Source organism: Hibiscus syriacus, unplaced genomic scaffold (assembly GCF_006381635.1).
Source record: "Hibiscus syriacus cultivar Baekdansim isolate YM2019G1 unplaced genomic scaffold, ASM638163v2 tig00110788_pilon, whole genome shotgun sequence".
Lineage (NCBI taxonomy): Eukaryota > Viridiplantae > Streptophyta > Magnoliopsida > Malvales > Malvaceae > Hibiscus > Hibiscus syriacus.
In genome coordinates this window covers 2710156-2732999 of record NW_024062863.1, presented here as the reverse complement: position 1 = coordinate 2732999, position 22844 = coordinate 2710156, and the positions used below count along the sequence as shown (strand labels likewise).

At 36.4% G+C, this 22844-nt stretch overlaps 2 protein-coding genes across 2 annotated transcripts; both read left to right on the top strand.

The window, feature by feature from the left end:
• Positions 1-920: 920 nt before the first annotated feature.
• LOC120140968 (DNA topoisomerase 3-alpha) lies at positions 921-18932 on the top strand. Its single transcript, XM_039155942.1, is given in 24 exon segments — positions 921-1024; positions 1027-1123; positions 1126-1187; positions 1708-1886; positions 1972-2044; positions 9665-9787; positions 9862-9983; positions 10107-10179; positions 10280-10364; positions 10367-10392; positions 11550-11633; positions 12928-13107; positions 13200-13328; positions 14031-14105; positions 14762-14851; positions 14961-15065; positions 15978-16012; positions 16148-16277; positions 16731-16779; positions 16890-16954; positions 17844-17882; positions 18071-18149; positions 18539-18610; positions 18805-18932. Coding segments are annotated over 24 exon segments (2190 nt in total). The 5' UTR covers positions 921-934.
• A 1072-nt stretch (positions 18933-20004) lies between these two features.
• LOC120140898 (aspartic proteinase Asp1-like) lies at positions 20005-22713 on the top strand. Its single transcript, XM_039155899.1, has 8 exons — positions 20005-20294; positions 20473-20590; positions 20896-21119; positions 21519-21743; positions 21841-21979; positions 22074-22277; positions 22361-22433; positions 22515-22713. The coding sequence occupies exons 1-8, from the start codon at positions 20110-20112 to the stop codon at positions 22619-22621; spliced, it is 1275 nt and encodes a 424-aa protein (XP_039011830.1). The 5' UTR covers positions 20005-20109; the 3' UTR covers positions 22622-22713.
• Positions 22714-22844: the final 131 nt, after the last annotated feature.

Genomic DNA, 22844 nt, shown 5'->3' with positions numbered 1-22844 from the left:
TCATAGGACTCAAGGATTTTACTTTAGATACCTAACTAATATTTAAACTTAGAAAATGTTACATACATTAATAAAAAGCCTAATCCAAATCATTTTTTAAATATATCATATCCAGTCAATCGTTGAAGGTTATATATATATTTAAAATAGATTCCTGACTGACTTTGTTATTAAGTATCTAATTGGTACGTAATTTTTTTCGAGACCTATTTAATACTTGAATATTTTTAGCAAAATTAATACCTAAGATTGAAAATTCTGATACAGATTAATCCAAAAAAAATAGTTTTATTCAAAATTTGATAACATGCCTTTTTTTAGCTAATCCAATCAATTAATGCTACATGTTAAAATTAATTAATTATATATGACATGGTAACAGAATCTAAAGTGTTATACTTATGTATATATGACCTTTTATTCGAGTTGAAGCAACTTACAGATCAATTTTAAGAGCAATATCTCTTGATAAGTGTTATCCTTATGTTAAAAATTCTTTACGATCTCATTCCAATCTTGCTACAACACTGCAAATTCCTCGAGTTCTTTCGTATTTTGAACAAATTCAATAAAAAAAAGTTAAGTAGGTTAGGAAAAAGTACAATAAAAGATTAGTTAAATATTCAAAGTTAATTTTCAAATACATATAGTGCCTTTAATTGAGCAAAGATGATATGTCTAAAATTTTAATTTATTTATGCTACTATTTTAAAATCCAGGTATAATTAGATACTTAAGTTTATACACGAAATATGTACTAACCACAACGGTCTAGTTTTCTTTGCATTTGAGTACTTGACACCATCGTCACTCCGGCTCAGCCGCTTCTTCTAGAATTTTACCTCCGAATTCTCACTACGCGGGAAAGACCTCCTTTAAAAGCCCTTTTTTATGGGGTTGGGGGGGGGGGGTGATTCAAAACCCTCAGTTCTCAATGTCGGCCACGATCAAGGTTCTGAACGTGGCGGAGAAGCCGTCGGTGGCGAAGTCAGTGTCGGGCATCCTCTCAAGGAACCAAGGCCTGCACGTGCGCGATGGCGCGATGGCCGTTCCCGGTATAACAAGATATTCGAGTTTAATTACTCGATTCGTGGCCAACCCTGCCACATGCTCTTCACCTCTGTCACTGGCACTCTTGTGATCCGGTGGACCTCTACCATGCCCCCGTTCGCAAAATCGTTCCTGAGGTTTCCCTCTTTTTCGCCCATTTTAAGCTTTTTTCTCGGTAATGTACCGTTTGTCTTTTTGAAATGATGCTCAAAGAAGAACAAAGTAAATTGTAAATAGCCAAATCGCATGTCAACAAAATTGATAAATTATTTAAAATGTACTGCGTGTTTTGAATTCGTTGCACTAGCAGCTAGTACTGTTATGCCATCTATTAAGTTACAAATTTGATTATTCGTATTTTCTTTGACTTATTTTTAACGAGCAAAAAAATTATTTCAAAATGACTGAAGTATGGGAGAAATAAAATCATGGTGGTGTTATTAACAAAATTTAACGTTTTACTTTTAACTACCATGTCATGAAAAATATTGAAGTGCGAATCTGATTTCATCTTAAAAAAGGGGCAACGAAAGAGGTCAACAATAAAAAACTGACTCTCTCCTTTCTTTGGATCTGAGAATCTCCATAATTTGTTTTGTGTAGTGTGCTAAATGTTTACATCTGGATTTTACTTTCATTGGATTTTTGCTGATTTAGGATAAATTGGATATTAAAAGGACGTTAGAGGAAGAAGCTAGGAGGTGCCAATGGTTGGTTCTCTGGCTTGATTGTGACAGAGAAGGTGAAAACATTGCATTTGAGGTTATCGAAGTCTGCAGAGCAGTGAACCGTCATCTTACAATACGAAGGGCTCGATTCTCTGCATTGATTGAGAGGTTCTAAATTCTAATGCTTTTGTTATTTTTCTTTAGTTGTCTTCTTCAACTTAGATTTAAAGTGTTATGATGTTGGAAAAACCAGGGAAATCCATCACGCTACACAGAATCTTATTGATCCAAACCAATGGTTTTCTGATGTTGTAGATACTAGACAGGCCAGTAACTTCCCTTATTGTGGCTGATATGTATGAATTCTTAATTGATTAATTCAAAATTTATTTTACAAGTTTCCACATAATTTTGCTTATTACGAAGAAAACTATTTTTCATGACCGATTCATGCACTTAATTTTATTTAGCTGTATTATCTCATATTGAGGCTATTTAGAATAATCAGTAAGATGAGAGAGAGTGTCAGGGAGAAAGTGGGAGAGAGAGAGAGGTTTTCAGTTGGTCAGTTTTCCGGTGAGGAGTGGACGGTTTTCGTTGACAATCTGAGTAAAAGGGTAACTAGGAAAACTCTTAAGGAAATTTTTCATCAACAGGGGAGTGTTGTTCGTGTCTACATTCCGAATAATTCCAACAAGCCGAATTATAGAAATTATACGTTTGCTTTCGTCCAGTTTGCTAATGAGGATGGGTTGTTGAGGGCGATAGCAAAAATTAATGGTATCTGGATTGATGGTAAGAAAATATCAGTAGGAGTTGCTAAGTACCAGAAGAAGAGACTAAAGCAGGCTGTTAGAAGTAACGACAGTAAGGAAGTTGATAAGTGGGAAAAGGATACGCATCGGAGTAGAAGAGCTGGACCAGAATCTTATAGCCGACTGAGAGATGAGAGATCTTACAAGGAGGCGTTAGCGTCTTTGGATGGAAGGAGAGAAGGTCCGGCGTCTAAAGTGATTTGGGAAGGCCATAAAGACAAGGAAGTAGGGGTGAGGAATTTGTGGGAAATGCATATTCCCCCAGACGAATATGATTGGGTGAAAAGATCAATAACTGGGATCATTAAATCCCATTTTGATCTGGGGACAGTAGTGAAGGGGTTGGCTAGTAAAGGGATCAAGGTCAAGGGAACTAAATGGGGTTATACCTGGAACTCTTGCATTATAACCTTTGGGTCGAAGGAAGAGTTCGAGGAGGCGTGGAAAAACAGAAGGGATGAAGTGTCACTTTGGTTCGACTGGCTTGATCCACTTATGAGTGTAGATGGAGTCCCGATGGCTTTCTGTTCAGTGGAGTTGCATGGAATCCCTTTACTATGTTGTAATGGATCTTTTTTGGAAAAGCTGGTCTCAAGGTGGGGGAAATTGGTGTGTATTCATGAGTCCACGATCAGAAGAGAGGATTTGGCGGTGGCAAGAGCTTTGTTGAGGGTGGCGAGTCCTTATGATATACAGGATTCTGTTACCTTGGGTGCATATGGGAGATCGTATAAGGTTAAGATTAGTGTGGGATCGGTCAGTTATAAACAGGAGAGTTTTTTTGCAGAAATTCTTCAGGTGGCCGGAGATGGTGTGTCTAGAGTTGATTCTTCATCGGAAGAGAAAGAAGTCCGGAGTTCAGGTGGAGTAGGTAGCCCACAATTGCCAGCTGAGAATTCTAGGGACACAGTAGACAGATGGTTGGTAGGTGATGTCTGCACAACAGTGGCAGGAGGCAGTGGAAGTAAACATTTAATACTGCAGGAAGGAGAAAGTCAACCTAGTGGTGCTAAGGTGTCAGGTTTTTCTGCAGAAGATTTGAATTTTAAAGAGGACTATAGGGGCCTTGGTCTAAGGAATGTCTCTATTAATGAATTTGAAGAAGCCCATTTAGAGGGCTCAAGTGAGTCCAATACAAATATCTACAGAATAGTACCTTCTGGGCCAGCTGTTAATTTATTAAAACTGGGATATGGTAACCGTTTGGAGTCTCGGGTGGAATTTGCAGGTTCTCAGCAGCAATCTGATTCAGATAAAATAAAGGTGCAGAATTGGGCTAATGTCTCGGCAGACTTAAATCCAAATTTGTTGCCTGCTGGGTCTTCACAATCTAACAGGGAGTATGATTCACCAGCTAATAATCTAATTCCAGGGGGGCATGATGTTAAATTAAGTAGGATGGAGGTTCAAGGAGAGTTTCAGCATTCTGTTTTGGTAGACTCAAAAATGCAGAATTCGAATACTGATTTGTCAGGTTACAAACATATTTCGATTGAGGGTGGGTTCAATAGAGTACAGTCTCAATCTGAAGGGATCTCAAATAAGCCAAATAAGGATCTGTTAGAGGAAGTAGTAGTCTTGGAAAAGGACGATTGTAGGGGGTTGGAACTGAACTGATTAGGGATAGAGACAGATCGTTGTTCCAGCATAGAAGAACATTTTGGCCCAAAAGTTTGCCCATAGAGAGGAGGAGAATGGCCAGCTATAAAAGACATTATACCAGGTCGAGGGTGAGAATTAACTGGTTTGAGAATAAACACAAAGGTATTCCGGTGAGAAAGGATTTGCAGCCTCCTTCAATAAATATGGAAGGTGGAAGGGAAGTGATTTTAAATGGTGCAGCTGATGATCAGAACCCTTATGTGGCACCAACTAATTGTAATAGTTCTTCGGAGGTCTTGGCAGTAGTTCCTTTCTCTGCTGTAGGGTCAGAAAGGTCTAAAAGAAGGGAGAGAAGAGTTTTAACAAGGGAAGCAGTTGATATGGTTAATTCTCCTTTAGTTTTTACTCCTCAGTTCTCGAAGGCGGTTGAGGAAGCGATGGTTACATGGGAAGTATGTAAAGTTCTAGGAATTTCTTTCAAAGATGGGAAGAAGGCTTTTTTGGACAAAATTATCAACCTTGAAGAGGGTTCGGCTGAGAGTAGGGAACAGGGGAAGTCAGGGGTTTAGTCTCTATTTCTCTGGAGACTAGCTATAAGGATTTGGTGTAGATCTTCTTGATATGATAAATGTCAACATTATTTCTTGGAATGTAAGGGGTCTTGGAAAAAAGGAAAAGTCAAGAGTGGTAGCTAATTTGGTGAAGAAGAATAAGCCGAACTTGATTCTAATTCAAGAAACAAAACTAGAATCTGTTTCTTTGGCTCTTAGAAGAAGGATAGGGGGAGATTCCTTAGAGGAGGGATTGTTGCGCCAGCAGTGGGATCTGCTGGTGGATTGATGATTATGTGGAATGAAAATGATTTTGAAGTTTCGAACACCCATCTTAATGGCAGATTCATAGCAGTCTTTGGGAAGTTCAGAAATTCAAGTGAAGAGTGTCTGATTATCAATGTATACGGTCCATCAATTGAAGCAGAAAAGGAAGATTTTTTCAGGGAATTGTTGGAGTTTGTTTCGGCTCAAATATGTTAGTGTGTATTGGGGGAGATTTTAATGTGTATCTTGATCCGGACGAGAAGATGGGAAAATCACAAAACTGGCATTCTATTGATTTATTTAGAAACTTCTTACAGCAATCACATTTAATTGATCTACCGTTGGTGGGAGGAAGGTATACTTGGTGCAATAATAGAGAAGACTCGACTTGGGAAAGACTAGACAGGTTCTTAATCTCTGGGACGTTTCTGTCATGTTTTCCAAATGTAGTGCAAAGTCTCTTGCCTAAATCCCTATCTGATCATAATCCTGTCTCATTAGAGGACAAAGCTGTTAATTGGGGACCGAAACCATTCAGGTTTTTTAATTATTTACTAGAGGAGGAAGGATTTGAGGAATTGGTTAAATCTTCAATGCTTGCTATGAGGGGGAGAAATAATAAAAGGGGTATTTTCAGTATCTTAAAAGGTACTAAAAATTCAATCAGAAATTGGTCCAGCAGTAAATTTACTGGGATCCCTGAGTCGATTTCTGATTTAGAGAGGAAAATTAATGAATTGGATCTTAAAGCTCAAGGTGGAATTCTTTCGAAGCAGGAGTGGGATCAGTTGAGGCTGTGTAGGACAAATCTATGGAGGTTGTATAGGACAGAAGAAAGCATCTGGTTTCAGAAGTCAAGGGCAAGATGGATCAAGGAGGGGGATAGGAACACAAGGTTTTTTCATCTGTCTGCTCTGAACAGAAGCAAAAGAAATGAAATCTTAAGCTTGAAGATAAATGGGAGTGTGGTTTCAGATCCTCAACAATTAAAGGTACATATTTCAGAATTTTTCAAGGCAGCCTATAATTCCAATTCAACATTGGAAACGGAGGATTTACTACTGGATTTTGCTAAGCTATCAGGGGATCAGTCTAAGAAGCTTGAAGAGCACTTCTTAGAACAGGAAATTTGGCAAGCTATAGTCTCATCAGACAGCTCTAAAGCTCCAGGACCAGATGGTTTCACCATGGGTTTCTTTAAAAACTGCTGGCCGATTTTAAAGGAGCACGTGTTGAAATTTTTTGAAGATTTCTATTTTGGAAGGAAATGGGAGCACGGTATAAACCATGCTTTTATCACACTTATTCCGAAGAAGCTTAATCCGGACAGTGTAGAGGAATTTAGACCAATCAGCCTTGTAGGCAGCTTATACAAGATACTTTCTAAAGTTCTTTCGAAGAGACTGAGTTGTTGTGTTGGTGATATTATTAGTCACTCTCAGTTTGCGTTTATACCAGGGAGACAGTTGCTGGATTGTGCTTTTATAGCAAACGAAGGGATTGATTACTGGAGGAAAAAAGGGTTAAAAGGGGTTGCCTTCAAAGTAGATTTTCGTAGGGCTTATGATTCCGTGGAATGGCCAATTTTAATTAGAATAATGTCAGAGATGGGTTTTGGTAAGAGATGGTTGTCGTGGATATCTCAGTGTATTTCAACAGCTTCAATCTCAGTTCTCGTAAACGGGTCTCCATCGGAAGAGTTCCACATGGCCAAAGGACTTAGGCAAGGGTGCAGTTTATCACCGCTACTGTTTAACATTGTAGGTGAGCTGCTTAATTTGATGATATCTAAAGCAGTGGACAGGGGTCTGTTTCAAGGCTTTGTTATTGGGGAATCTGAAAATTCTGTTCGATTGACACATCTACAATTTGCAGATGACTTGATCATCTTCTGTCAAGCATCTCTCTCCCAGATTAAAAATGTCAAGAGAGTATTGAGGATTTTTAGTGTTATGACAGGGTTGCATCTTAATCTAGCTAAGAGTAAGCTATTTGGTATTAATGTGGAAGAGGAAGTTTTATCAGAATGGGCATCTTCGGTGGGCTGCTCTATTGATTCTCTTCCAACAGATTACTTGGGACTTCCTCTAGGTGCTAAGAAAAACTCAGAAGCCTTATGGGATCCAGTTTTCAAGAATTTTAGTTCCAAACTAGCCGGCTGGAAAGCTAATTGTCTCTCATTGGCGGGCAGGACAGTTTTATTAAAGTCGGTGTTAACATCCCTACCAATATTCTTCTTATCTCTTTTTAGAATGCCTTGTAAAATTGGTAAGAAGCTTAATTCTTTAATGGCCAGTTTCCTATGGGGGGATAATGAGGACAAAAGGAAGATACACTGGGTTAATTGGAAATCAGTCTGCACGCCTCTAAATTGTGGTGGCCTTGGTGTTCTTGATGTGAACATATCTAATCGGGCTCTTTTGGGAAAATGGGTGTGGAAGTTCGCCAATGAAAAAAATACTTTGTGGAAAAGTGTGTTATGTTGCAGGCACAAGGTAAGTAGTAATTCCATGTCTATTTGTAAGGTTTTTTCGCCCAAATCTTCTTGGATTTGGAGAGGGATTGCCAACAATTTCTTGAAGAACGACTCGGAGGGTGAACGTATCAGATCTAACTCCAAGTTGAAACTGGGAAATGGAAAGTCTATTGCATTTTGGACGGATTCATGGGCTGATGAGTCTCCTTTAAAATATCTTTTCCCTAGAATGTATGCGTTGTCAACAAATAAATGGGGTATGGTCGCTGAGTTTGGAAGTTCAGATTCGAACGGTTGGGTGTGGAACATCGATACCAGAAGGAATTTGTGTGACTGGGAGTTGGATCAGTGGCTGGATTTAATGACAAAACTGAAGGACTTTAAACTGACTGATTCAGTTGAAGACTTTCTTTCTTGGTCTGCAAGTGGGGATGGACTGTTTTCAGTGAAATCTTGTAGAAAGGAACTCGGCAAGGTGTCTGGGGAGTCCGATTTATGGGTAAAAGGGGTGTGGCAGGGTTTATCTCCTCCTCGTGTTGAAGTCTTCCTGTGGCAGCTAGCTCATCAGAAAGTGGCAGTGAGAGAGGAGTTGGTGAAAAGAGGTTTGCAGCTAGGGGATGAAATTTTATGTCCGTTTTGTAAAAAACAGGTGGAATCAGTTCAGCATTTATTTATTTCATGTGATGTTGTTTGGGAACTTTGGAACAAGATAGCAAGCTATTGGGAAATAGCCTTAGTCCTTCCAAAGGATCCACCTTCTTTGCTATGTTCTTGGGGTGAGCTGAGGGGGAAATCGTTGATTTGGAAATTTATCCCGGGAGTAGTATTTTGGTCGATATGGAAAGCTAGGAATGCAATGGTGTTCGATGGTTCCCCCTTGGATAGGATGTCTCTGTTTTTTATTGCTAGATTCAGGTTATCTAAATGGTTTCTAGCCAAGTATCCTAAGTGTCCTATTCAGGAGGATGTGCTGATTGGTGATCCATCTCTTGCAGATGGTATTAAAGCTCTCAACATTTACAATTTTCAGGTTTCTCGCTGGATTCCACCCCCTATGGATTTTTGAAGATGAATGTCGATGGAGCTGTTAGACTTGATGGCTCAAATGGAGGTATAGGAGGTATTTTGAGAGATTGGAATAGCAACTCCCTTCTGACTTTTTCAGAAAATGTAGGTCAGGGTCCCCCGCCGGTTGCTGAGTTAAAGGCTATTAAGAGAGGCATTGAAATCTATATGTCTTCTTGTTGGGTTAAGGTTGGAAGGTTGATTGTGGAAAGTGACTGTAAGTCGGCTGTGGAATGGGTCCATACACCAGCTATGGCCCCAGTTTTTATCCTCCCATTAGTTAAAGAGATTTCATCTTTTATCACGGACAGGGTGCACTCTATTAGACTGATTCCAAGGGTGTGTAATGGGGAGGCTGATAGTTTAGCAAAGATGGGAATTGGTTGATGTTTAGTCGTTTCCAGTGCGTTTTATCGTTTGAGTTTAGGTTTTCGGTTATGTTGAGTAGCTTAGTCTGTTGTGTTTTTTCAGTATGGTGTCTACGTTAAATCTTATGTAATTTCGGAGGAGTAATAAAGTTTCTAAGGCACTCTTTTCCTCCTTCTTTGATCAAGAAGGAGGTTTTTAAGGAGGCCTGTCATTCTTATCAAAAAAAAAAAATCTCATATTGAGGCTTGTTCTCATCGTCCTTTTAAGTTAAGCCACTGCCAATTATCAATAGGTTTAATTTTGGAAGTTTAACATGAAATAATTATTTGTTTCCTATGTGATTATGCTATGTTTTTTACATTGCCTTGTATTAGTTGTTTGAATGGTAGGTCTGTTTGTTGCTGTTTTTCCATTGGGGCTAAATTGAGGGGGAGTGCTGAGCTATGTTTTCCCAATACTTTTTTTTTTGAAGTACTTGTGTTTGACATCTGTATACGACTTCTATCTGGACATAGAAATGAGGATTGATCCTCCAAGAACTCTCCAAATACATGAAATTTTGAAAATATTGAACACGCCCATGCTTGGCCCTTACAACCGTGTCTCTGTAACATAGGTGCTGAGTAGTGTTGTTTAATGTCAGTTAAGTTTGGGGAGAATACAAGTTAGGTCTCCATATGTTGCCAATTGGTTTTGCAATGAATGTTTAAGTATATTCTATGTCGTCTTACTTCTGTCATTTTTAGTATTTGTCAAGCTAATATCTACCAAGAAAATAGTTAATGTTGACAAATTTATCAGGAAATAGATCTTCGAATTGGAGCTTCCTTCACCAGATTTCAGACTATGCTGTTGAGAGATAAATTCGTTATTGCTTCTGCTACAAATGACAGAAATCTTGTTCTAAGTTATGGTCCTTGTCAGGTACGGTGAGAATTGGCAACATCAGGGGTGTATATTTTATTTACAGTCGTGTCTTATATCTTTTAACAATGCAGTTCCCTACACTTGGCTTTGTTGTGGAAAGTTATTGGGAAGTACAGTCACATGAGCCCGAAGAATTTTGGACAATCAACTGTTCTCACAAATCGGATGAAGGTGTTGCTACCTTCAATTGGATGTAAGCTGGAAAGCTCTGTGGTTGTTTGGCTTGTCATATGTTTATTTTTTCTATAATTTTAAGTTTCTTTCCCTTCGTTCAAGCAGTCATAAGGGTAAAGTTAATAGCATTCTGAATTTGCAGGCATGGTCATCTCTTTGATTACTCTTGTGCAGTTATAGTTTATGAAATGTGTGTTCAAGATCCAAATGCTACTGTGAGTTGTACCAAACCAAGTATTGGAGAACAATTCCAACTCCTGATCATAGAAGCAACTCTTACTGAATGATAATAATTTTTGTTCACTTGTCTTATAGGTCACAAAAGTTCAACACCAAGAAAAGCTTAAGCATCCTCCATATCCTTTGAGTACCATTGAGCTTGAAAAGCGTGCTTCACGATACGTATGAGTTCTGAACACACTATGAAGGTGAGTTGGAAATATACATGTTTCAAACTTAGTTGATCCGTGCCTTTGCGCACCAACTGGAATTGAGATGTTAATTAGAAAGGCTTACTAGAACAATTCTTTCAAATCTGCATGTTTTATATATTTTTATGTTGAAAAATAAGGAAAAGAAAAAAGAATGAAAATTGAAACCGTTAACATTTACTCGGACCTTTAGTTGCTTTGAAGTAGAGAGTGGAAACCAATACATGGAAATTTTAGCCCATAATTTTAAAGAAATCCATCAAAGAATGTGAGCCTATGTCCTGCTACATGTATTACTTGGCAAGCCAACCCCTGCCAAATCTGTCCCTACTCTTGGAATTTATTGTTCACCGAGTTAGTCTCTCGTTCCCTATGTTTTTAACTTAATATCCAGTTTTCCTTTTTTATACCCTTTTTCTTTACCTCTTTTAAATGCAAAGTGTCCTCTTTATTGGGCCATGTCATTTAAATTAGAACAATGAGTTACCTGAGGTGACTTTATTGTTGTTTTTTTTGGCCGGAGAGGTGGTGTTGTTTGTTTACCTATTTTTAAGGTTTCAAAATATGTCCTTGGAGATGAGATAATAATGCAAAATGAATGATTAGAATTCAGGCTTCTTTGCCTGCGTATGTTTCTCTTCTAAAAGGTAGTGTATGTCTATGTTGCAACTCATATTTTTTTCACCCTTTTTTCCGCAAAATAAAATGTTGATGAAATGGACTGCATAGCTTACGTTTCTTGATAGATGACTTATTGTTGCTTATATAGATGATATGTAGCAGTTTGCTCAATGTTATGTACTCCTTCCCCTCCTAATATACATTTTTTTGAGTTTTACGATGTAATTCCCAATTAGAGAGGGTGAAAAGTGGGCAAAGTGGGGGAGAAAATTGGAGGAAGTATATTATAGTAACTCATTGCAAGCAAAATTTCTTTATTTTTCTTTTCTATTGGCTGTTTTAATTGATTGATGCCTATGATTTGCTTTTCTTTTATCTAACATTAAATGTTATAATTTTGCAATACCATTCATAAAAAATACTACCCCTTGAAAACTGTCCTTGAATTTCTTTAACTGATGGTGGAGATAATCATATATTGGTCACTTAACAGGGCTCAATTCACTGTGTTACTTTCATTTTTTTGTTCATAGGTGGCAGAAGAGCTATACCAAGCTGGTTTTATCGGTTATCCTCGTACAGAGACTGATTGCTTTTCAAGGAGGACTGATTTGCATGTTGGTAACTGTTTCTTCTTGAAAATATTATTGTCTCAGCTTGTGTTAGTAATTTACACTAACATAAAATACAATCTTTTGTTAGGTCTCATGGTCAACTTTAATACTTAAGCTTTCTTGATAAAGTTGGGTCTTTTTTCAACTTGGATTACTAGTATTTTTCCTCCCCTTCAAATGGATTCTACACTTTAAAAATTAGAACCTGCCCCCTTTCTTCTATGTAATAGATTGTGCATAATCTTATGCTGATTCACAGAGCTTATGTGTAGGAGTCATAGAACTGATTTACACGGATTTGATTTCTGATTCCTTTCCTTCTAGCCTTTGTAACATGTATAAATCCTTCACGTTTCAGATGAATAGAACACAACTGTATTCGTCTCTCTACTTCAGTTTCTGTTATCTTACATTCTAAAATAGCACTATAATCTTTCTGAAGTTTATTTCTCAGACTTGTGCATCTGTACCTAATTTTCTACTATCATTTGAGAAAATTCTCGAACGAGAATATTTGTTGAGTGAGATGGATATATAGGAATAGAAATGTATATATTATAATTTCTTATCTAATATAAGGAAAATTCTTAAAGCTTGTGCTGGTTCTCTTTAATGTTTCTAGAGCAGAATCTCAGATTGAGGTTAATGGTTGTGAAGTTTAAGCCTGTCTCTTCTAGGTTTGATGAGTGTTAGCTTTACATTTATAAGATTTGAAGCATCATTAGGTTCAGTTAGAATAGAACTTGTATGCTATTTTCCTGATGATTGAATCTTCGCTATTTACATGAGCAATGGCTGGAATTTTATAACATTTGAATGTCATTAGGTTCAATGAGAATGGACCTTGAGTGCTATTTTCCTAGATTTTATCTTCGCTATATACAAGAGTTTCTCAACCATTTTTCTCCTTTCGACTAAAATATTGGAAATTTGGAATATTTGGGAAATCTCTGTTATTTTCTATAGATTTGTTTATTTGTTCTGATTGAAAAATCCATTCGTTGTACATTCAAGTCAGTTTCTTATTTGTTTCTTGCTAGTTTAATACTCATTTTTTGAACTTAAATCTCATAGTTAACATTCAACCTTTGTAAAAAAGGCAGTGGATTTATGATTGGGATCACCTTAATAAATAAAAATGTGTGAGAATGCTTGCTCGTACATAGAAATGTAGTTTCATTTTTTATATTACATTTCATATTAAACACTGTTTTTATGTTATTTGCCTTTTTGCTTTCCTAGAAAAAGGCGTGCATTCAATGAAATTATCACTCACGCAGGGTTCTACTTTATGTAGGCAATTGTGCAAGAGCAGCAGGAGCATCCTGAATGGGGTTCTTATGCACAGAGATTATTAGACCCGGAGACAGGACTTTGGAGAAACCCTGGCAGTGGTGGACATGACGACAAGGCTCATCCACCCATTCACCCTACAAAATTTTCTGCTGGGGAACATGGTTGGAGTCAAGACCATCGTGTAAGCAAGTCTATTATGGTTAATAATAGTTATTGTTTCATCTGTTTTTCCTTTTTTGAAAATTTAATTCCTTTCCCTCCATTGCATCACAGAAATTATATGAACTGGTTGTTCGCCATTTCTTAGCTTGTGTTTCTCAACCAGCTGTTGGGGCTGAAACCATAGTTGAAATTGATATTGCTGGTGAATTATTTTCTGCATCAGGAAGAATGATATTAGAGGCAAGTATTATATAGCATTCCCAATTTTCATTTTTATTTGAACTGAGCTTTTCTTGTGAATTAAAAAGCATTGGAGTGCTTGACATTTGTTTATTTATTTATCCTTTGATTTGGTAGCTAGGCTTGGTATCACTTGTACAACATTTGTGATATTTTGAATGATTACAAATATAGGATTTTAACCAAATAGCTTATGTTGAAATAAGATAAGACATGCATAACTTTTATGAACCTCAAATCAACGAATGCCAATTATGTTTAAACTGCAAGTGGCTGAAGGGAACTTGTAATTGGAAAGTCGTTTTTCATTTCTGTATGAAGTCAAGTTGCCATTTCAAACTTGAAGGTTGGACAAGATTTTAGTAAAATCTTACTTCCCCTCGGTCCATTAAAATAAAATTTCAGAAGCCATATCAGTAGCAAATGGAGATCAGCTTCTCTTGGAATAGGATAAAACATTAAAACATTTTATTATGCTCTGACCAGTCAATCAACAATGTACCACCCTCATTTGCCTGCACTAATTTTCTTTGAGATGTAATACAATATTGAAGCTGCTTCATTCAACTGCATGAATGTTTTGTGGTTTCTGATTGATCTTTTGGTTTTAGATGGTTTTGTAGCTCTTCTAAAGCTTCATGACGTCTTTAGATTTGTTAACCATCTTGAGATTTGACTAAGTTGCTTTTCTATTTTGACCAGGGGAATTACTTAGATGTTTACCAATATGAATCATGGGGAGCTTCAATGATTCCAACCTACACTGTTGGACAGCAGGTTTTCATTGTTTCCGTTCAAGCTTTTTAATTGGAAGTTGATTGTTGTTTATTGTGTTCCTGTATATTCATACATTCTTCCATGTTGGGTTGTCTCTCAAATTGCCATTTTTGCCAACTATTTGATGGCATGTCAGCCTAATTAGGGACTATTTCTAGCAAAAGGATTAAATTGTCAGCTTAGAAGTTTGCGATGCAGTAGAACTACTAAATCATGCCTTTGGCACACACATATTTCTTTTTGTTGGTGAGCAACGCTGAATCAAAATGACAATCTTAATAGAATATAGTTTCTTAAATATTAGGAGTTAGAAAAAGGGAATGAAATGAAATAAAGGGCCTTTTTTAGTCCGATCGTGTAGATGGAATGACTTTCGGTGGAAGAGGGTCAGGGCATGCATGTTATTTCTTTCTATTTCTGAACAGGATGCTCATGTTAGGTTTGTAATGTTTCAACATCTGACTAATTCTTTATTTATTCATTTATTTTCATCAATCTCTTATTGATGACTAACATAATTGCAACTCTTAGATCTTATGACTTTCATGATTTATGATACAAGTTTGATGTTGAAATAGACATAAGCATCTACATCACCCTATTGAATTTTTGAGGCTAGAATTGTTTTATTTCTTCAATTCCTTGTGATGTTTCAGTTCACCCCAACATCACTGACTCTAGACACAGGAATTACTAGACCACCACCCCTTCTGAGTGAAGCTGATTTACTAAGTTGTATGGACAAGGTGAGGAGTCTGACATGCTTTGGTCTGACTCATTTGATTATGGTTGCAATGGTTCCTCAAAGAGCATTTGTTTTGAATTTTAATTTTTTGCACTCTTCTGTATTGCAAGGCGGGAATTGGTACAGATGCAACAATGCATGATCACATTAAAAAGCTTCTAGATCGATTTTATGCAACAAAGGACTCAAATACTCGTTTCTCGCCCACCAATCTTGTAATATATTTCCCTTTTCTTTTCTCACTCTAGCTTTTTATTATATATTATTTACTTTTGGATATTTTGTTACTATATTTGCTTATGAACCAGGGGAGCAGTTGGATACTTAAAGGTACAATCAAGGGTTTTAGATTTGTGAGAATAGGAATTTTAGAATAGTTCTTTACTCTTAAATACAGTGGACACAAGGCCGTCTAGAATGAAAACATAGTAGACCTTTTTTCTAGATAACTTTCTATTCAGCATTGCAGGCTGCAAATTTATGCAGATTCCCAGATAGTATTCAGTTCCGAAACCATGGAAAATCTAGCTATAAACATAACTCTTAAGAGTCTAAAGAACTACCTTACTTACCTATGAATGACAGTGGGTTGGATATCTGCAATTTTTTAATTATCCGAATCCACAAATCTACCTAAAAATCCGAATCCGTTTTATCCGCAAATTATCCGAGTATTACTATTCAAATCGGAATTAAATATTATTATCCACTAGATATCTGAATCTGCAAAAAGAACTGAATTGAAAATTTTAATTATATGTCAAATATCTAGATCTGCATAAATATCAATCCAAATTCGCTAAAAGTTTGATGACGAAGGTTCGAATCCCCGTAGAAGGAAATATATTCTCCATTTTGTAATCTGGAGTTGAATTTGGATAATGGATAGCCAAAGGTGTCTATCTGTTTACTCCGAATTCGCAACAAATAGTAATTTTAACATCCGAATCCACAAAAATGGATTGAATATCTGCAAATATCCAATTTGTCATCCCTATTACCTAGAGTTCTGTTATTTCCTTTATGTTTCCTATACAAAATAGAATGTGTTTCTTACTAAGTTGTAATATTAGTTTTGTGACGGAAGTTATTGTATTGGAACTGACTATGAGACTATGTAATCTCAGGGCGAAGCACTAGTGATGGGATATGATGAAATGGGGTAAGTATGGTGGTTTCCCATTCTGTTGATGTCCACGTTATCTTTATTCATGTATGCGGTTGAATTGTAAACAATATCTTGCTTCTTAGTTTGTTCGGTTACCCATTTTTGTTTGTCACTCGTATTGGATATCAGGTATGAACTTTGGATACCAAATCTCAGATCAATGATGGAGTTTGACATGAAAGAAGTTGGTGTAGGCAATAAGAGTAAAGATGAAGTTTTAGCAATTTGCTTGCAGCAGATGAAAGCTTGTTTCTTAGATGTAAGTTGCTTGCAATTTGTGGGATTATCTTGTCGGATACTACCCTCCTGACATGCCATTTATTGTTTATCAAGTTTATTACACCTGAATAACAGATGGATGAAACTGATACATGGAACAAAATATTATTTGATCCATGAACATGCTTTAGAATTAAAAATAATAATAATAATAATAAAAACTGGCATATATTGAACTCAAATTTGGTTTGATGCATGTTTTGGGTTCTGTAATGCAAATATCAGTTAACATGTGTATAGTAAGGTGGGACTCATGCGATAAATGTGCTTGATTTGCCAGGGAGAAGATAAAGTGTCTGGAATTAGTGCAGCCATCAAATTTTCGTTGTTTAAGTTTTCAACAGATTTGCTTAATTACTGCTGTGTTTGGTTGATGTGTCCATGTATACTTTGATCGCTGTTATGATTTTGACAAGCTGAGTATGATATGCAGGCTAGGTTGAACAAAGTGAAACTATTAGAAGCTATGGCTGTTTTGAGCGGTATTCATCATTAAAACCTTGTATTGTAGTAGAAAATATAGGATTGTCATGATGCAATGCTAACTACTTATGCTGATCTAATCGAGCTGTTGGGGGTGACAACTATGCAGCTGGAGAGGTGGCTAGGCAGTGTAATCTTTGCCAAGAATCTTCTATGGTGCTGAAGAAAAACCGTGTATGGATTAAACTGATTATTTTCTCTTTTAAGCTTTAAATTTTGATTTTATAGTATCTTGGCGCTTGCTCTTTATCAGATTTCTGATCTGTGCAGTATTTTTGTTCTTGCTTCTAGTTATCTCAATTCAAGTTATCCATTCCCTCTTATGTATTCTAGATGTAACATTTCTTGTGCATAATATGGAGATTTGGTTGTTGATTAGATCCCGACTTGAGCTTTTTGGTAAATGAGAGTGTCAATATAAACTTCATGCAGGATGAAGTTCTCAAGGATCAATGTCTTTTTTCATGAAAATGGAATTCTATGTTTTGATTATTTATTGCCTCTGGTTTGCACTTTGCAGTGCACAGATGTATGTCTACCGTCAGGCAAATTTTGATTTGTTCCCATATCAGCAAATTTTTGTTTAACAATGTAGTGGTTGTGCAACAAGTAGCAAAGGCGTCCTAAAGGCTAGATTTGGAATAGGTTCAGGCTTTCAATTCAGTGTTATTGAAATGAAGGAAATAGTAATTATCTTTAGAATAGTAGTTGTCCTTGTACATTGTTGGGATGTGTTGTTATTACGAAGAGTAGTGGTCAGAAAAATTGATAATTTGTAACATGACAGATGTTTCGTGAATTTCACTGGAGAGGAAAGATTCATATTTTATAGTCAAATACATGGCATAGGCATTCTTAAAGTTTGACTTTTCTAATTTCGTACATAATTTTCTGATTAATTTTATACTTAACTACGCTGGTGTATTATATTATTATTCTGGCCATTATTTTCTTTCATGATTTTTCCTTGTGTGCAATATTTTCTCTACGCATATCATTTGACGGGATTTTTGGCAGATGAGGTATTCATTTTCTTATGAACCCTTGTACTTCTTTTCAACAGGAGGGCAATTTCATGGTTGGATGCTCGGGTTTTCCACAGGTCAGTTCCTGGATTTATTGTGTGTCAAAATTACAAGTCAATAAAAGCTGCAAATATCGGTTGGTGTAATTTGAAACATTAACCGAAACTCAATCCTGATAGATGTGGATTTACAAGGCTAACGTGAAAATTTGCTATTTTTCTGGGTTATATGCAACTTTGTAATAACTTCGGTATGCTCTCATCAGTGTAGGAATGCTATTTGGCTCCCTGGATCTATACTAGAAGCTGCAGTAACCAGTAATATTTGCAGCTCCTGCAATCCTGGTATGTGATCTTATTTTTTTCAAGTTTAGCTGGCAGTGATTGTATATGCAAACTTTGTTTAGATTGTTCAGGATCAGTGAAGATTTAGGACACATATTCATTGCAATGCATAATTATAGGTTGAGAGCTATAAGCTAGATGTGACAATTCCAAGTTGTCTTCATAGTTCTATGACAAAGTTCAGCTTCATTGCCATACGAATAGTTTTAAAAGCATAGCATAATGCAGAGCAATTCTAAACAGATTGCGCTTGTTCTATATAAAACGTGCCACCTTTTTAAAGTATGCATTGACATGCATTGTATTCTCCATGCTTTTTAGCAGTGTGTTCATCCAAATTTGTGTTCGAGATATACATTTTAATCATGAACTTTTGCCTTTTTTGTTAGGTCCTGTTTATTTGATTCAGTTTAAGTTTCGTCAGATTGAAATACCACCTGGCTTCAATGCGAATCATCTTGGTAAGAATGTAGATCCCAATCATGAGAAAAGCAGTGTGCACAGACAGTATTTTGATAATCGTCACTCAACGTGTCAACATTTTATCTACAGCTTGTGCATAAACATGTATTCTTACTTGGATCCAACCAATATTCATATCTAAAGCTGTTTCTTTGTAGTGAGTAATTGCTGAAGTCTTCTTATCTATGCTCAGGTTGCATTGGTGGCTGTGATGATACTCTTAGACAACTGATTGAGATATGTGGAACTGGTTCTCGCATGTCAGGTTTGTATAGTTGTTTATCTGTAGTAGTTGTGAAGTTGATCAAAACGGAAGAGTAACACTTGATTTATGGATCTAGTGGTGTTTATGAAAATAATGAAATCATTATACTTATTACTGGCATTATCTCTTCATGTAATTCACAGGAACTGTATATCCATTTGTTCTTAGGCAGTTTAAGGTTTTCTTAATTGACATTTAATTAATATTCTGCTAAGGTGTTATCAGATTTGTGCTGAAACTTTTACTAGCATTATTATTAAATATTTAAATAAAAAATATATATTTTTAAATATTTATACTTAAAAAAGAAAACCTATAAGCAATACCTTTCACTCATTTATAAACTATAAAACCTTTAAAATAAGAAAGAATCATAAACTGAGTGCAGACATGAAAGGAAACCCAGGATTTTGGCACTTAGAAATACGGACCATTTTCTGATTCTAAAGGAAGTTTCTAAGCAATTACCTTTTTCAAAAAAATAAATAAATAATTGAATAATAACATGCTTTCTTTATCAACACTTTACGGTTATGCCTTTTAAATTAGTTTTCATTTATTTATTCTCTTAAATTTTCATTTTATCTTAAGAAGCATATGAGATCTGAGTCTCATGGGTTCTTACTTCAAGATTATATTTAAAAAAAATTAAGATCGAATTAATTAAGTCAAGATATTTTATTTTAAAAGATAAAATTAGATCAAGTCAAGTTTAAATTTAGAATTAAATTTTTTTAACTTGAGATATTAATATAATTATTTTTTTATATATTTAGAGATAATTATTACAATTCTACAGAAATTTTTTCAACTATATTTTTATTTTACTGATCATGAATAAGAATTATATATATAATCGGTAAATTTATATTTCCTCTGGAATATAAGGAATTCCCACTTTGCAATTCTCCCATCGTAGAGGAAAGCGAAGGACAGGCGATGAGTCAAAGAACCTTATGGCAACACAACAACAGAAACACCATAAACGAGAAATTTGAAGAACCAAGCAATTCCCATGAATTGTTCATCTCCAAGCAAAACACCCTTTACTGTATTCTCCACATTATATAACCAATATTTCCACCAATCAATCAACGCCTACATATATATAATGAACACACAAAACCAAAGTTTTCACCTTGTTTGTTTCTTCCAGACAATCTCTTTATAACAGTAAATAGTCAACTGAAAGTTCCTCCTCCTGGGTAGCTAGAGAGAGAGAGAGATAATAAAATGAGAAAAGGGCAAGTGAATGTTTTTATCTTGTTACTGTTCTTCACTCTCTCTTCGGCTTCTGATCAGAGATGGAGGAAAGCAATGATTTCAACTTACAATGGCTCTTCTTCTTCTTCTATGATGATGAATAGAGTTGGGTCCTCCATCTTGTTTCCTATTCATGGAAATGTGTATCCAGCAGGGTAAGCCCAGCAAATCAATGGCTTCCTTTATATTTTTCGTTTTTTGGGTCAAAATTGACTCCTCGAGCAAAAGTTCATCTGGAACCTGTTCTATGCATATAGGGGATTTTATGTCTATGTGCTCACAAATGATCCTGTACATATTGATGAAATCATGGAGTTTTGTTCTCTGGTGCAGGTACTATAATGTTACCATCAATATAGGCCATCCTCCCAAGCCCTACTTTCTTGATCTTGATACTGGAAGTGACCTCACATGGCTCCAATGCAATGCTCCATGCGTCCATTGTATCGAGGTGAAATTATTAATGCAAAGTATATTTGTATATGCACATGTATATGTATTTAGATAACCAGCAGCTTGTTTGTGAAACTGACTAATCAATCTAATTATTTGCAGCAGATGCTACATACTTCTAAATTTTAGCCTGATTGATTATTGTAATCCTATGGCTTCTTGCTTCAATGTTGTGTTATCCGAACTCTTTCAGTTGTCCCTTTTCCTTGTTGAATCTGCTGGTTTTCGTGATTGTTGTAGACGCTCGGATTTGTCTGTACCGGTAGAAATTATTGTTGAATGTTTTCGTCATTGTCTTTACAGGCACCTCATCCGCTTTACCAACCCACCAATGACCTAGTGGCATGTAAAGATCAGCTTTGTTCAGCGTTGCATCCACCTGGTGACTACAAATGTGAAAGCCCTGATCAATGTGACTATGAGGTTGAGTATGCAGATGGTGGTTCATCCCTCGGAGTCCTTGTCCGAGACACGTTTTCTTTAAACTATACAAATGGAATCCGACTCAGTCCTCGTCTGGCCCTTGGGTTAGTACTTTTGGCCAAAATCATCTTCAATATATTATATATCAGTAACAATCTTGTTCTGATCTTTTAGTTGCACAATGAACTTGGAGAGAGTGGGAGTATGTGCAGGTCAGGGACGAGATGGAACGAAACGACTGAAACTTTAACTAGAAACACTTTTCGTTCCTTTTGTGAAAAAATTCCTTTGATGCATATCATGAAATCAAAATAGAATCTGTGTGAATTTGGTTTACATAACATCTACCATATAAAGTAGTTCTTTTGCTCCAAAGGTGCTTATAAACAATCCCTGCTGTTTGTTTTTCATTGCTTTTAGTAGAAGTTTACTAGCAGATCTAATCCTTTGATGAGTTCTCAACACACCCTTAAACGTTATGCCTTTCGGTTCCTTGTGTGCAGTTGCGGATACGATCAAATTCCGGGCACATCTAATCATCCCTTGGATGGAATACTTGGCCTCGGAAGGGGAAAATCCAGCATTGTGTCACAGCTTCAGAGACAGGGTTTGGTGCGGAATGTCGTTGGCCACTGTCTTAGTGGAATAGGCGGCGGATTTCTTTTCTTCGGGGATGGTCTCTATGATTCCTCACATGTGACTTGGACACCAATGTCACAGGAGTTTACGTAATTAAGTCCATTTTGGTTCCTGATGGTTAAACTTGATTATAATTGATTGCTTTCAAGTCCTGATAGCAAGTCTTCTGCTTGTTACTTGTGGCAGAAAATACTACTCCCCAGGAAGCGCAGAGCTACATTTCGGTGGGAAAGCTACCGGCATTAAAAATCTCATCGTAATATTCGACAGCGGGAGCTCTTACACTTACCTTAATTCTCAGGCTTACCAAGCATTAACAGAGTTGGTAAGTTCCGGGACAACTTCTGAAGTTACTTAGAAACCAAGTATGTGGTTCTTTTTCATGAAGCTTTTCTAAAGTTCAATCTTATATGTATTAGTTGAAGAAAGAACTAAGCGGAAGGTCGCTAAAGGAAGCTCCAGAGGACCAGACACTCCCGTTATGTTGGAAAGGTCGGAAGCCTTTCCGGAGTGTGCACGATGCCAAGAAATACTTCAAGACCGTACTGTCTCTGGCCTTTACAAATAGTGGCAGAAGAAAAGCCCCGTTTGAATTGCACCCTGAAGCTTATCTTATAATATCAGTGAGCACTAAACAGATATATATATATATCTTTCTTTGTCTCTCTTTCTGTTACATACTGAAACACAAATAATGTTATGACAGAACAAGGGAAATGCTTGCTTGGGAATCCTTAATGGAACACAAGTAGGGCTGCAAAACCTGAATGTCGTTGGAGGTAAGAGTTAATATTTGATTTCTCGATCCGATTGATTCGAGCTCGAGTGTGATTTTAATTCATCCTTTGTGATTTAAACAGACATATCGATGCAAGACAGAATGGTGATATATGACAATGAGAAACAAGTGATAGGATGGAGCCCTGCAAATTGTGATCATCTTCCTATGTTCAGATCTTATATTTAAACTACAAAATAAATCTCTTTATCCTTATATTTTCAATCTTAGGTATTATGTAGAACCCACAAACCAGGAAGGGGATTACTCTGTAAATTTTTATTTTTACCACATGTAATTTATTGTCTTTATATATAAATAATGTGTACTATTCTGAGACCAATGAAAATGTCTATTACATCCTTACTCCGAACCATGTGAAGGACTGTATAATTGTAAAATTTATCAAAGT